General features: G+C 39.7%; 1 protein-coding gene across 23 annotated transcripts in view; it reads left to right on the top strand.

Annotated features, from left to right (window-relative positions):
* Nucleotides 1–14,487, top strand: part of RYR2 (ryanodine receptor 2) — a 781,807-nt gene that overhangs the window by 436,935 nt on the left and 330,385 nt on the right. For all 23 annotated transcript variants that reach the window (XM_035280524.3, XM_035280523.3, XM_054248004.2 and 20 more), the window contains 4 exons: nucleotides 3,625–3,743; nucleotides 4,745–4,878; nucleotides 8,170–8,411; nucleotides 12,689–12,881. In XM_035280524.3, coding sequence (XP_035136415.2) covers nucleotides 3,625–3,743; nucleotides 4,745–4,878; nucleotides 8,170–8,411; nucleotides 12,689–12,881 — 688 coding nt within the window. The remainder of the gene's footprint in view (nucleotides 1–3,624; nucleotides 3,744–4,744; nucleotides 4,879–8,169; nucleotides 8,412–12,688; nucleotides 12,882–14,487) is intronic.

The raw sequence follows: 14,487 nt of genomic DNA, 5'->3' as shown, positions 1-14,487 counted from the left end.
TAGAATTAGTAACAGTCAATTATTTTCAACTTTGTTGGATTTCAATTTGTTGGATCTGACCCGGTAGAATTGAAAAACAAAAAACGGTTTTAATGTTAAACCCAGAATTCTGAAAGATTTCTATTAGACTAGGGTAAATAGAAAAACCAGGGATTTGTTTTCATGCAGCCTTTCTTGCACTTTGTGACATATGCTACTTACTTCTAAAATCCAGTCATATCTTTTCTGATATATTCAGTTTATTCACTCTGTGGGTCTTCATGAGTGAGGGCCTTGAACAGTAAAACAGAATTTATTGTTCTTTGTTCTGACTTCTTGCTCTTTTTTCTTAATGGTTACACTCTATTCCATGATTGGCAATCTTTTCTGAAAAAGGCTAGTGTCTTAGTCAATTGGGACTGCTCTAACAAAATATAATAAACTGGGTGATTTATAAACAACCGAAATTTATTTCTGACAGTTCTAGATTCTGGGAATTTCAAGGTCAAGGCTCCTGCAGATATGGTGTCCTGAGGGCCTCCTTTCTCATAGAAAGTCCATCCTCATATTGTGGAAGGGACAGCAAGCTCCCTTGGGACCTCCTTTATAAAGGCACTAATTCCATTCTTAAGGGCTCTGCCTTCATGACCTAATCACCCCGCCAAAGGCAACATCTCCTAATATCACCTTGGGGGTTAGGATCTCAACTTATCAATTTTGGGGAGACAAAAACATTCAGACCATAGCAGCCAGATAGTTATCATTGTGGGCTGCTTGGACCATGAGACCTGTTAGAACCACTCAACTCTGCCTTTGTAGTGAGAAAGCAGCCATAGGCAGTATGTAGTTGAAGGTGCATGGAATACACAATAAAATTTGATTTATAAAAATAGGCAGTATGCATCTGACAAGGGTCTAACATCCAGAATCTATAAGAGACTTAAATAACCCAATGAGCAAAACCCAAATAACCCCATTAAAAAATTGTCAAAATACTTGATCCCGTTTCAGCTTTCTGCACATGGCTAACCAGTTTCCCCAACACCATTTATTAACTAGGGAATCCTTTCCCCATTGCTTGTTTTTGTCAGGTTTGTGAACAATCAGATGATTATAGTTGTGTGGCATTCTTTCTGAGGTCTCTGTTCTGTTCCATTGGTCTATATCTCTGTTTTGGTACCAGTACCATGCTGTTTTGATTACAGTCTTGTAATATAGCTTGAAGTCAGGTAGCGTGATGCCTCTGGCTTTGTTCTTTTTGCTTAGGATTGTCTTGACTATGAGGGCTCTATTTTCTTTTTTTTCCAATTCTGTGAAGAAAGTCATTGGTAGCTTGATGGGGATAGCACTGAACCTATAAATTACTTTGGGCAGTATGGACATTTTCACCATATCCATGAGCATGGAATGTTTCTCCATCTGTTTGTGTCCTTTCTTATTTCCTTGAGCAACGGTTTGTAATTCTCCTTGAAGAGGTCCTTCACATCCCTTGTTAGTTGTATTCCTAGGTATTTTATTATCTTTGTAGCAATTGTGAATGGGAGTTCACTCATGATTTGGTTCTCTGTTTGTCTGTTATTGGTGTATAGGAATGCTTGCAATTTTTGCACATTTATTGTGTATCCTGAGACTTTGCTGAAGTTGCTTATCAGCTTAAGGAGATTTGGGACTGAGACAATTGGGTTTTCCAGATATGCAAGGTCTGAAGTTGAGGTAGCAATTAATAGTCTACCAACCAAAAAGGTCCAGGGCCAGACAGGTTCATAGCTGAATTCTACCAGAGGTACAGAGAGGAGCTGATATCTTTCCTTCTGAAATTATTCCAAACAATACAAAAAGAGCGAATCCTCCCTAACTCATTTTGTGAGACCAGCATCATCCTAATACCAAAACCTGGCAGAGATGCAACCAAAAAAGAAAATTTCAAGCCAATATCCACGATGAACACTGATGTAAAATCTTCAATACAATACTGGAGAAATGAATGCAACAGCACATCAAAAAGCTTATCCATCACGATCAAGTCGGCTTTATCCGGGGGATGCAAGGCTGGTTCAACATCCGTAAATCTATAAACACAATCCATCACATAAACAGAACCAAAGACAAAAACCACATGATTATCTCAGCAGATGGAGAGAAGGCCTTCAACAAAATTCAACAGCCCTTTATGCTAAAACTCTCAATAAACTAGGTATCGATGGAACGTATCTCCAAATAATAAGACCTATTTATTTATGACAAACTCACAGCCAATATACTGAATGGGCAAAAAATGGAAGCACTCCCTTTGAAAACTGGCACAAGACAAGGGTGCCCTCTCTCACCGCTTCCATTCAACATAATATTGGAAGTTCTGGCTAGGGCCATCAGGCAAGAGAAACAAATAAAGGGTATTCGAATAGAAAGAGAGGACCTCAAATTGTCCCTGTTTGCAGATGACATGACTGTGTCTTCTGTATTCTATAATACCTTTGTAAATGTGAAATTTTATATTTCTTTTCTAAGAATATGAACTCCACTTGAGAGGTATGACCCTTTCCACAGGGTTCCTCTGGGCCCTTCCCAATGCTATGTAACTCTCAGAGGTGATGTTTTCTGTATGTTGGGTCTAATTGCTTAGAATGGGATCCATTCACATTGTTGACAAGGCAAGCTTGTTCTGAAAAAATAAACACAGGGATACACATTTAGCTTTTCAAGTTCATGCTAAAATTTCTGATAATGAAATTCATTTTCTTTTCTTTTTAAACTTTAAGAAAAGGTATATGCTATTTTTTCTTTCTTGGTGGATAGTACCTTAAAAAATCACTATTTTTAATCCAGTTTTATATAATGTGTTATTTCTACTCATTTTTGTCTTATTTTACACATTTCTCTTATTTAACAAACTAATAAATCTTTTCAACTGTAAACCGCAAGGAGAATATGATCCCCATGGATTAGGATGCATTGTATGCCCCACATTCAAGACTTCACTCATGCATGTACCCCCTTCCTTTCCTGGAAAGCCTGAAAATGATCATGAACATATTCTTTTTTTTTGAGATGGAGTTTCGCTTTTGTTACCCAGGCTGGAGTGCAATGGCACGATCGCGGCTCACCACAACCTCCGCCTCCTGGGTTCAGGCAATTCTCCTGCCTCAGCCTCCTGAGTAGCTGGGATTACAGGACGCGCCACCACGCCCAGCTAATTTTTTGTATTTTTAGTAGAGACGGGGTTTCACCATGTTGACCAGGATGGTCTTGATCTCTTGACCTCGTGATCCACCCGCCTCGGCCTCCCAAAGTGCTGGGGTTACAGGCATGAGCCACCGCACCCGGCCCAATCATGAGCGTATTCTTTAATGCCCACATCCATGTTGCTCGGTTTACTCCCTCCTCCAGAGCAAACCTGCTTCCTCTGCTCAACACCACATCTAATTGTTTGCCTTTTCCTTCCTCAACTAACATGTCATCATCTTTGGATATTAGTCCCTTCTCCCAAACACCACCTGTCACCTATCACAGTGCCTTGTGGCAGTCACATTGAGCACAGATAATTACATGTTGTACTGAATGCACATATGTAGAAAAAGGAAGACACTGGTTATTATATACCAATTAATCATGTTTTTTCCCCCTCTTTATTTGTTTTATCTTTAGGCATTCTGGAAGTTTTACACTGTGTATTAGTAGAAAGTCCAGAAGCTCTAAATATTATTAAAGAAGGACATATTAAATCTATTATCTCACTTTTAGACAAGCATGGAAGAAATCACAAGGTAAATGAACTATTTTATTTCCCTGAATGAATTCTCAAATCCTTTCAGATATATTTTTTAAATAAGATAACATTTTAAAAGTGTGTCAAATTTTTCCTATTTTTCATCTCATCATTATTATCTTGAGATGGAGTCACGCTGTCACCCAGGCTGGAGTGTGGTGGCGCGATCTCAGTTCACTGCAACCTACACCTCCAGGGTTCAGGCAATTCTCCCGTCTCAGTCTCTCGAGTAGCTGGGACTACAGGTGCACACCACCATGCCTGGCTAATTTTTGTATTTTTAGTAGAGATGAGTTTTACCATCTTGGTCAGGCTGGTCTTGAACTCCTGACCTCAGGAGATCCACCTGCTTTGGCCTCCCAAAGTGCTGGGATTACAGGAGTGAGCCACCACACTCAGCCTGCATCTCTTAATTATGATGAAGTAGTAGTGTTCAGTGTTTATTCATAGCATCAGTGGGAACATGAAGAAAAGTTGGAAAATTAGTGGGAAACACACTGTAATGTTTACATAACTGAGTAAAATGTAACTGAAAGAATGTGTTTGCTTTGTAAAATGTGCTGCTTATGCTTGATTCTGAAGGGGGAGTTGGAATCAGCTGAAAGTGACTGGGTGCAGTGACTCATGCCTGTCATCCCAATACTTGGGGAAGCCAAGATGGGAGCATCATTTGAGGCCAGGAGTTTGAGACCAGCCTGGGTAACATAGCAATACTCTGTCTTTACAAAAAAAAAAAAAAAAATTAGCCAGATGTGGTGGCATGCACCTATAGAGGCTGAGGTAGGAGGATGGAGGAGTGCCCAGGACTTCGTCTGTGCCCGGGAGTTCAAGTCTGCAATGAGCTATGATCCCATCACTGCACTTCTGCTTGGGTGACAGAGTGAGATGCTGTCAGGAAGGAAGGAAGGAAGGGGAAGGGAGGAAAGGAGAAGGGAAGGGGAAGGGAAGGGAAGGATAGGATGAAAGGATGGATCAGCTCAAGGTAATTTCTCTTTTCAGGTTCTGGACGTCTTGTGCTCACTCTGTGTTTGCCATGGGGTTGCAGTCCGTTCTAACCAGCATCTCATCTGTGATAACCTGTTACCAGGAAGAGATTTGTTATTGCAGACACGTCTTGTGAACCATGTCAGCAGGTAAATTTAGACAGACAGTGTTACCTTGCAGGTAACATGACAAAAGAATTCATGTTCTTGCCCTGTGGCTGATACTGTATTGTCTATTTTTACAATTAGACTGTGTAGTATTATTTTCTGTATTTTTCCAGTGAATAATGTCTTTTTCTCTAACAATCAGACAGGATAATAATAAGCGAACCTAGCAAAATATGGATTTTTGCTACACAACACATGTATAAGAGCTTTTATTTGAATTCCTGTATGGATAATCATTGACAGCTTCAGGAGCAGCCTGACAATTATATGGGGATATGGTTGTGTATAATTATGCTGGTACCTAATGTTCATTGAATACCATGTGCCAGCTGTGGTGCTATGGGCTTTACCTGTATTCTGTACTGTTTGTGTCTGTTTTCCTAGGTACCATCATGATTCACATTTTATAGATGAAAGAACTGGATCTAGAAGTGGAACGTAGATCTAAATCCGGAGACTGAGCTTACAACCACCATGCCACACTGCCTTTCTTATCCCCTGTGTTAGTCCGGGTTCTCAAGTGGCACAGGATAAATAGGATAGATGTATAAATGAAGGGGAGTTTATTAAGGAGTTCTGACCCACAGGATCACCTGGTGAAGTCCCACAATAGGCTGTCTGTAAGCTGAGGAGCAAGGAAGCCAGTCCGAGTTCCAAAACCTCGAAAGTAAGGAAGCCGACAGTGCTGCTTTCAGTCTGTGGCTGAAGGCCTGAAAGCCCTGGCAGAGCACTGGTGAGCCCAAGTGTCCAAAAGCTGAAGAACTTGGAGTCAGATGTTCAAGGGAGGGAAGCGTCCAGCACGGGAGAAAGATGGAGGCCAGCAGACTCAGCCAGTCTGGGCTTTCCACATTCTTCTGCCTGCTTTTATTCCAGATGTGCTGGCAGCTGATTAGATGGTGCCCAACCAGGTTGAGGGTGGGTCCACCTCTCCAGTCCACTGACTCAAATGTTCATCTCCTGTGTCATCACCCCCACAGACACACCCAGGATCAATACTTTGCATCCTTCAACCCAGTCAAGTCCACACAGTATTAACCATCACATCCTCCATTGGAACACATAAATAAATAAGAAATAACTGCTTACAATCGACAAAATACTGTGTGTGATAGTAGTGACACTGACACGCTGTATCTAGCAGCAAGCCAGAAGATACTGATTACTTCAACCTGTTTTAAACAGAAATGCAGGGTTTGTTGTGTATTTCTATGATATGGGTTTTTTGTTTGTTTGTTTTTGAGATACAACTCTTGCTTGGTTACCCAGGCTGGAGTGCAGAGGCACGATCTCTGCTCACCACGACTCTGCCTCCTGGGTTCAGCCATTCTTCTGCCTCAGCCTCCCCAGTAGCTGGGATTACAGGTGTATACCACCATGCCCAGCTAATTTTTGTATTTTTGGTAGAGTCGGGGTTTCACCATGTTAACCAGGCTGGTCTTGAACTCCTGACCTCGTGATCTGCCCGCCTTGGCCTTCCAAAGTGCTGGAATTACAGGCACGAGCCACCGTGCCCAGCCAATGTGTTTTTAAAATATATATACACTTATTGCATATTCACCCTATGGCAAAGACTTTATAAACATTTATTCTGCTATTCAATCCTCACAACATGCGTCAATTTATAGATGTTTACCAGCCCGTTTCCCAGGAGATAAACGGAGGATGAGCAGAGTTTCACAACTAGTGCCGGGTCACACAGCTAGCAAACGATGCTCAAATTTTCTCTCTGACTCTTCCAGCTATACTTCCAACCACAGTGTGCTGGAAAAATGGAAATCGTAGGGAGATGGATACAGCTGGTTATTTTCCTCTGCTCCTTTTCAGGAGCTCCTTCTCAAACTCTGTCAACTCCACATTAAATTATGTTTCCTCCGTAGAGCTGCGCAGCAGAGTCCAAACACCTGTGTTGTTTTGTTTATTGTTTTTTGTTTGTTTGTTTTGGATTTTGGTTTATGAGGGTTTTTTTTTTTACAGCATTAAGATTTCCTTCTTGGTTTTTTGTACAATAGACCCGACGTTCATGAGCAATACGTTCTTAGACCTTCATCCATCTCTACCTATTATTACCACAGGGTGTATGTCCTCTCCTAAAATGGAATTAAACACAACTTACTAAAAATTCTTCTGTTCACAGTGGGCATAATGAACAACAAAGCTGATTACTCACCCTGGTTCCTTCCAAAACAACATCACCTACCTCAGCCCCATATCCCATGTGGCTCAAAGCTTAGCTTAGGAAAATTTCTGCATGTCCTCGATCTCTAATAACTCCATTAATTCTAAAAGTCTGCTGTGAGTGTCTCTGTTGGTGACTTAAATACGATTAATGACACACAACTTGCTGAAGAGGAATGAAGACAATATAACAGTCCCTTGAATGACACCGCCAAGAAATTTCAGAACTAAAAGTGCTCATGGAATGTTCACAGTGGAGCTGGCTTTCACTGTGTACTACCTCAGTTGTAGTTTTCATAATTTTTTAGTAATAAAGAAAATATATATTTAATATGTTGGCATCTTAGAGAAGCATGACTAATATTTAAAATAGTGAGATGTGGCTGGTTACAGTGGCTCATGCCTGTAATTCCAGCACTTGGGAAGTCGAAGCAGGAGGATCACTTGACCTCAGGAGTTTGACACCAGCCTGGGCAATATAGCAAGACCTTATCTTTACTAAAAATAAAAATAAAATAAGCTAGGCATGGTGGCATTCGCCTTTAGTGCCAGTTACTCAGGAGGCTGAGGTGGGAGGATTACCTGAGCCTGGGAGATGGTGGCTGCAGTAAACTATGATCGCACCACTGGCCTTCAGCCTAGGTGACAGAGAAAGACCCTGTCTCAAATAAAATAAAATAAATATAGGGCTGGGCATGGTGGCTCATGCCCGTAATCCCAGCACTTTGGGAGGCTGAGGTGGGTGGATCATGAGGTCAAGAGATCGAGACAATCCTGGCTAATATGGTGAAACCCCGTCTCTACTAAAAATACAAAAATTAGCTGGGCATGGTGGCGCACACCTGTAATTCCAGCTACTCAGGAGGCTGAGGCAGGAGAATCACTTGAATCCAGGAGGTGGAGGTTGCAGTGAGCCAAGATCACGCCATTGCACTCCAGTCTGGTGACAGAGTGAGAAAGTCCATCTAAAAAAATAAGAATAATAAATAAAGTAACAGTAAAGTAAAATAAAACAGTAAAATTGTGAGATGTAAATGAAAACAATGAAAGTTTTGTTTGAACTTTTCTTACATGCATGCTGTTTCTGTCTCTTTAAAGCATGAGACCCAATATTTTTCTGGGTGTCAGTGAAGGTTCTGCTCAGTATAAGAAATGGTACTATGAATTGATGGTGGACCACACAGAGCCCTTTGTGACAGCTGAAGCAACTCACCTGCGAGTGGGCTGGGCTTCTACGGAAGGGTATTCTCCCTACCCTGGAGGGGGCGAAGAATGGGGTGGAAATGGTGTTGGAGATGACCTCTTCTCCTATGGATTCGATGGCCTTCATCTCTGGTCAGGTACGTGCTATCCATTTTCTCTCATGGTGTTCTAGAAGGAGATCTTTTGCTCTTGCCAGGCATTTCCGAAAGCTCTTGGTGCTGCTTCCATTGGGTACTGCTGTTGGGTATTAGTCAGAGATTTAGCACCGAGATGATGAGTAAGAGTATTGGAGAAAAAGCACTATTTCACTAGGGGAGAAAGAAAACACTTACAAATATAGTCCGTTTCCAAGGGACTGCCTAGCTCATGACAATGCTGTGTATTTAAAGAGTAGATTTTAAATAAGAGTGTATTGCTTATGAACAATACTGTGTATTTAAAGTGTGCATTTGAAGGCATGAATGAACTGCAAGAAGCTTGTGTGTTTTCTGCTTTGATTGGTATGTTCAAAGCTTTAGCTGCCAAAGTAAAAGAACAAAAAACAAACCTTGGAAAATAATGGGAAGAAATAGACTAAGTTCAGCCTTCTGTTAGATAATATAATGGTGGGAAATCAATCATTTGTAAAGTGTAGTGTGAGGACTCAGTCCATAATCAAATGACACTTTGTTTCAGAAGTATCAAGGTTTTAAAATAAAGGAATTGGTCATTTCACCAGCTACCACCGCTTAGCTTTGCTGGTTGAGTATATATTAAAAATGAATACTATGTATTAAAAAATAATACTTTTCTCGGATTCATGAAGAAGTAGAGTTTGGTTAGCTCCACTTAATAGCTTAGCTCTTGATTATGCAGGTTTTTTAGATATTAAAATTCATCTGGATTCTGCAGACGTCTGCTTATATTGATAAAGCTGCATTTGGCATCTAGTCCGAGTACGAGCTTGGCATAGTTTATAAATCATTTAGCATATAGAAGATACAGAAAGTTACCTTAGGTTATAAAGCTGAATTTTACCTCTTGTTTGGTACAAATGATAGACATTTCCGAATGCTTTATGGGCTTAATAGCTTGTGAAAAGTAAGAATTAAATTGAACTAAACCTAAGAGTTTATGGTAATGATTTTATATCTAAAAGCACTCAATGTAGTTGCGTTTAACGATGATACTCACTGAATTGTTTCTTCACTGAGTGCCATTAGCTCGGTTGTCTAGAAGAGATAAAGCTGTATTTTTTTTTTTTTTGGTGAATTTTAAATTTAAGTTTTGTATATTATTTATTTATTTATTTGAGACAGAGTCTTGCTCTGTTGCCCAGGCTGGAATGCAGTGGCACAATCTCAGCTCATTGCAGCCTCTGCCTCCTGGATTCAAGTGATTCTCATGCCTCAACCTCCTGAGTAGCTGGGCTACAGGCTTGCATCACCATGCCTGGCTAATTTTTTAGTAGAGTATTTTTTAGTAGAGTTGGGGGTTTCACCATGTTGGCCAGGCTGATCTTGAACCTCTGGCCTCAAGTGATCTGTTCACCTTGGCTTCCCAAAGTGCTGGGATTACAGGTGTGAGCCACTGTGCCTAACCTGAATTTTTCGTTTTTGTGAGTACACAGTAGGTATCTGTATTTATGGGGTTGAAACTGTATTTTGCATATTTCATCTAACCTCTGAGGAATGTGGTTGGAGTCCTCACAGTACTGTACACTGCTTTGTACAAGGGTGACCTGTGCCAGTCAGACCACAGTCACAGTTCCTTGTTCCCATAGTAAGATTTTCCTGCTGACCAACCAGAGAGAAAGAGCCCTAACTTCAGAAGACCTATTAAACACAAAATAGGGCTAATGTCCATTTTATAAAACGTTTTAACTACAATCCTTTAGATATTATTACCCTTTCCCTCTAGCTCTTGGTATTGCTCTGTGGGAAATAAATACTCAAATGAATAAATGAAATATGTTAACTTGTTTTCCCATTACACAGAGATTAGATTAAAAAAAATTGATCAACAATGTCAAGTTGCTTTCACTTACTCTATCTGTATAATAACGTATTTTACCACTTTTGTTTTGTATTCAATTTGCAATTTTCTTTCAATACATTAAAAGTACCTGGGCCTTACGCAATTGAATTGTGCCTCTTATTACAAAGTATCTGTTAAATACAACAGTAAGAACAACAACAAAAAATTTTAGTAATTTAGGTTAGGACATGTACCAGAATGGATGGTAGGCAGTGGAATTTCAGGAGAAAAGCATCCTGAAATTTTATTTATTTTTTTTTAAATGGCGAGGAAATACATACCGTATCATGCCTGTAGCTGAAAAGTTTTTTCTCTTAAGCCACTGGGGGTTTGTTAAATGCTTTGCTAATTTTAGATTCATAGTCAATTAAGACAAATCTAAATTAGTTGGAATCTGAGTTACAAAACTTGAATTCGTAGTAACAGATAACCTTGGGGGTCCTTCCCCTATTCCTTTTCTTAATGGTTGGTGTACAATTTAAAGTATCAAATATCAGTGATTTCTAGGATAGAACACATTCTCTGCTACTTAATATCTTGTAATGGAGAGTGGCAGTATTTCTTGCTACGAGGATTGGACTCAAAAGCAAAAGTTTTGAGCTATGTCTTCATTTCTTCTCTTCAATTTAAACGTTGCGGTGTTGCTACGTTTACTCTCTATCCATACAGAACTGGATTTTGGGAATCCAGGTCCCAGGTGTTTAAAAGGACCAAAAGGTTGAAAAATTTTGGTACTTTTAGAGAATTTAAATACAGAAGTAGTGTGGAGGAATGTACAGGAAAGATGGGTACAGGTTTCTAGTACAGGATCTATAAAGCTGTCATATCCCTCAAACTGAGCAATATATTTGATTATAGTAAATATCTTTTTAATATCACTTCTATTTGCCACAGATCTTGGTACAAACAAGAAACTAGACCTTTTTCTGCATTGCTTTTATATGATTTTTTTTTTAAAGCTACCTTTGTTATATTCAGGGAATTCTGAAAGAGACACTTGATAGTGAATGCATTGCCTGTGGGTTTGAATATTGGTAAAATAAGAAGTGTCCACATTAAAAAAAATATTCTCTACTACTGGGATTTCACATTTAAAAAATAGGTATTCTCTGGATGAATCTGGAGAACATCATTCTCAGCAAACTGACACAAGAACAGAAAATGATATACCGCATATTCTCACTCATAGGCGGGTGATGAAAAATGAGAACACATGGACACAGGGAGGGGAGTACTAAACACTGGGGTCTATTGTGGGGAAAAGGGGAGGGTCAGCGGGAGGGGGAGCTGGGGAGAGATAGCCTGGGGAGAAATGCCAAATGTGGGTGAAGGGGAGAAAGGAAGCAAAACACACTGCTATGTGTGTACCTATGCAACTGTCTTGCATGTTCTGCACATGTACCCCCAAACCTAAAATGCAATAAAAAATTTTTTAAAAAATAGGTATTTTCTACTACTGGCATTTCAGATATGTTCTTGGTAAAGATATTGGCATGCTAGAAATAAAAAGAGTTACTAAAAATACAAAGCATGTATCACAAAGTCTGTTTTTGTCTCTGCTCACACTCAAGGGCTTGTTCAGGTTTGAGAGCATGTGTATTTGGGAGGACCTTCCCTTCTTGAATGGGCTTAGACCATAGGTTGGTCTCACCAGGGCGAGAAATAACATTAATCCAGTATCATTTTCATGCCCCCTGGTTATTTCGTGCTTTACTTAAGAAGCCGACCAAGATCTTCTGTGAAATAAATGCAATCGTAAAACAAAAACCAAGTGGCCTATAGCTATTTCACAATAAACAACGCACTGCAGGAATGAATGATCACGTTTTCTGCTTTCCTTATCTTTATGTATTTTTATTTTAAATTGATAGAACAAAGGGACTTCAGCATTTGAAAAGGGGACTGACAGGAAGTGCCTGCTGTGCCTGAGACTCTGTTACTTGTAAAACATTATTCATCAGAATAATTAAACAAGGTGATGGCTATTTGGTGTTCTGTTTATAAGACATCAAAATTAAGAAAGGTTAAGTAATTCGGTTATGGTCTTACAAGTAGTAGATGGTAAGGTACCTATCTGAAGTCCCTGGAGATGTTCCTTTGACATCATTACATAATCTGCTCTTAGATAATTTCTGCATCAATTGCCATTCATCTATGTGCAGAAATTTCTGTGTATCAGAAGGTCCATTTTACAACATAGATAGCAGTCTGACTCCTGAAATAAATTTTTTTTGACAGTGGGTATAACATGTAACATCCGTTTACATTCAAGCTTTGTTCCTTCTGGTGTTGTGCATTGGTTTGTCACTACCTATTCAAATCCTTTGACTTTGGCTCTGAAGACAATTCTCTGAGATAAAAAATACATGATCTTCCTTAATGTTTTTTCCCCCAATAGGTTGTATTGCTCGTACTGTAAGCTCACCAAACCAGCATCTGTTAAGAACTGATGATGTCATCAGTTGCTGTTTAGATCTCAGTGCCCCAAGCATCTCATTCCGAATTAATGGACAGCCTGTTCAAGGAATGTTTGAGAATTTCAACATCGATGGCCTCTTCTTTCCAGTTGTCAGTTTCTCTGCAGGAATAAAGTTAGTATGTCTGTTTTTTGGTCTCTTTCCTTTCTCATTTCTCATACCTCCACAGAAGACTCTACACTGCCCCCATTGCCTTGCTTCTCTAATCATTATTTCTCTCTCCTGGGCATCTGTCCTCCATGCCTTTTGCCTGTGCCTTGAGGGAAGAGGTAAGGCTCACCCAAGAGGGGCAACTTGCAAGGCTGAATGCTTTGTGTGTGGATCGCAGTGTGTTTACATGCGGGCAGTCTCCCTCAAACCAGTGTCCTGAACTATTTCAAGATTTTTATTTTAGTTCATTTAATTAGATGAAATGAGCAAGGCTGCTTAAAAAATACTGCTTATTTTCTTATATTTTCATTAATTTTCCCTTTTAAGCCATAGTTCCTCACTCAATTGCACACCCCCTTATTTCAACAGAAATTAAAGATTGTTTTTGTTGATGAGGCCCAGATGGCTTTCTTCAGCATTCCTCTCCACCTTTATTCTCTTAATTTCTTTATTCTCTGCCCATGGTCAACTGTGCCAAGATAGTTTCCTCACACTCTTTCCTTATCTGCTATTACCAGAAGGAAGGAAATTAAAATGATAATCCATTGTAGTTCTGCAAATACAACTTTAATAAATGTGGTGTGTTATAGGTAACTATTCTGCCATTTATTTTTATACACACGCCCCTGTACACTTAGAATGACTCCCTTTATTTTAGTTACTCCTTTTATTATAATTCTCCCAGGAATAATTTCTAGTTATAAAGCATCATATTGAAGAAGGAACAGAGTAATCATGAACTATTAACTATCCCTGTACTGGTTTTTTTTTTTTATATGTATTTATACAAATTTTGTTTCTACAAGCTTCTGGAAAGTTTTAACATTTTCATTTTTCTTCACTTTTCTTTGCTTTTATTTATTTTTGGTCTAGACCTGATACACAAATTAGAAAAAGAATTATGGCCAGGTGCGGTAGCTTGCACCTGTAATCCCAGTGCTTTGGGGGAGGCCGAGGTACAAGGATTGCTGGAGGCCAGGAGTTTGTGACCAGCCTGGTAAACACAGTGAGACCCTACCCTATCTCTGTAAAGGTTTTTTTTTTTTTAATTGGCACCTAGTGTTACATGCCTGTAGTCTTAGCCACTTGGGAGGCTGAGTTGGGAGGATCACTTGAACCCAGGAGATAGAGGCTGCAGTAACGTGTGACTGTGACACTGTACCCCCACCTGAACACCAGAGACCCTGACCCCCAAAAAAAGAATTACAAGGAAAATGAAAAATTTAAATTTAATTTTGTAAATCCAAGAACCCCAGGAAATAGATATCACTTAACTGTTTCAAAAAGTGTTGTTCCAAGGAACTCAGATTAAAATAGGTTTGCTTAAATGAGCAGACTGTATAAAAGATTTTAGTAAGTTCTTTGTTGTTGTTGTTGAAATTGATAAACAATAAGCAATAAGGTTACCTGCCTTCTTCAAGTTGAAGTGGCGTCTGAATCTCCTTTAAGGCGGCAGTCCCCAATCTTTTTGGCCCTAAGCAGTGGTTTCGTGGAAGACTATTTTTCCACAGGCCAGGACCAGGGTTGAAGGTGGGGAAGGTTTCAGGATGAAACTGTTCCAGCTCAGATA

Source organism: Callithrix jacchus, chromosome 19 (assembly GCF_049354715.1).
Source record: "Callithrix jacchus isolate 240 chromosome 19, calJac240_pri, whole genome shotgun sequence".
NCBI classification, from domain to species: domain Eukaryota; kingdom Metazoa; phylum Chordata; class Mammalia; order Primates; family Cebidae; genus Callithrix; species Callithrix jacchus.
The sequence above is the reverse complement of the archived record's forward strand: the minus strand, read 5'-3'. Positions and strand labels throughout refer to the sequence as shown.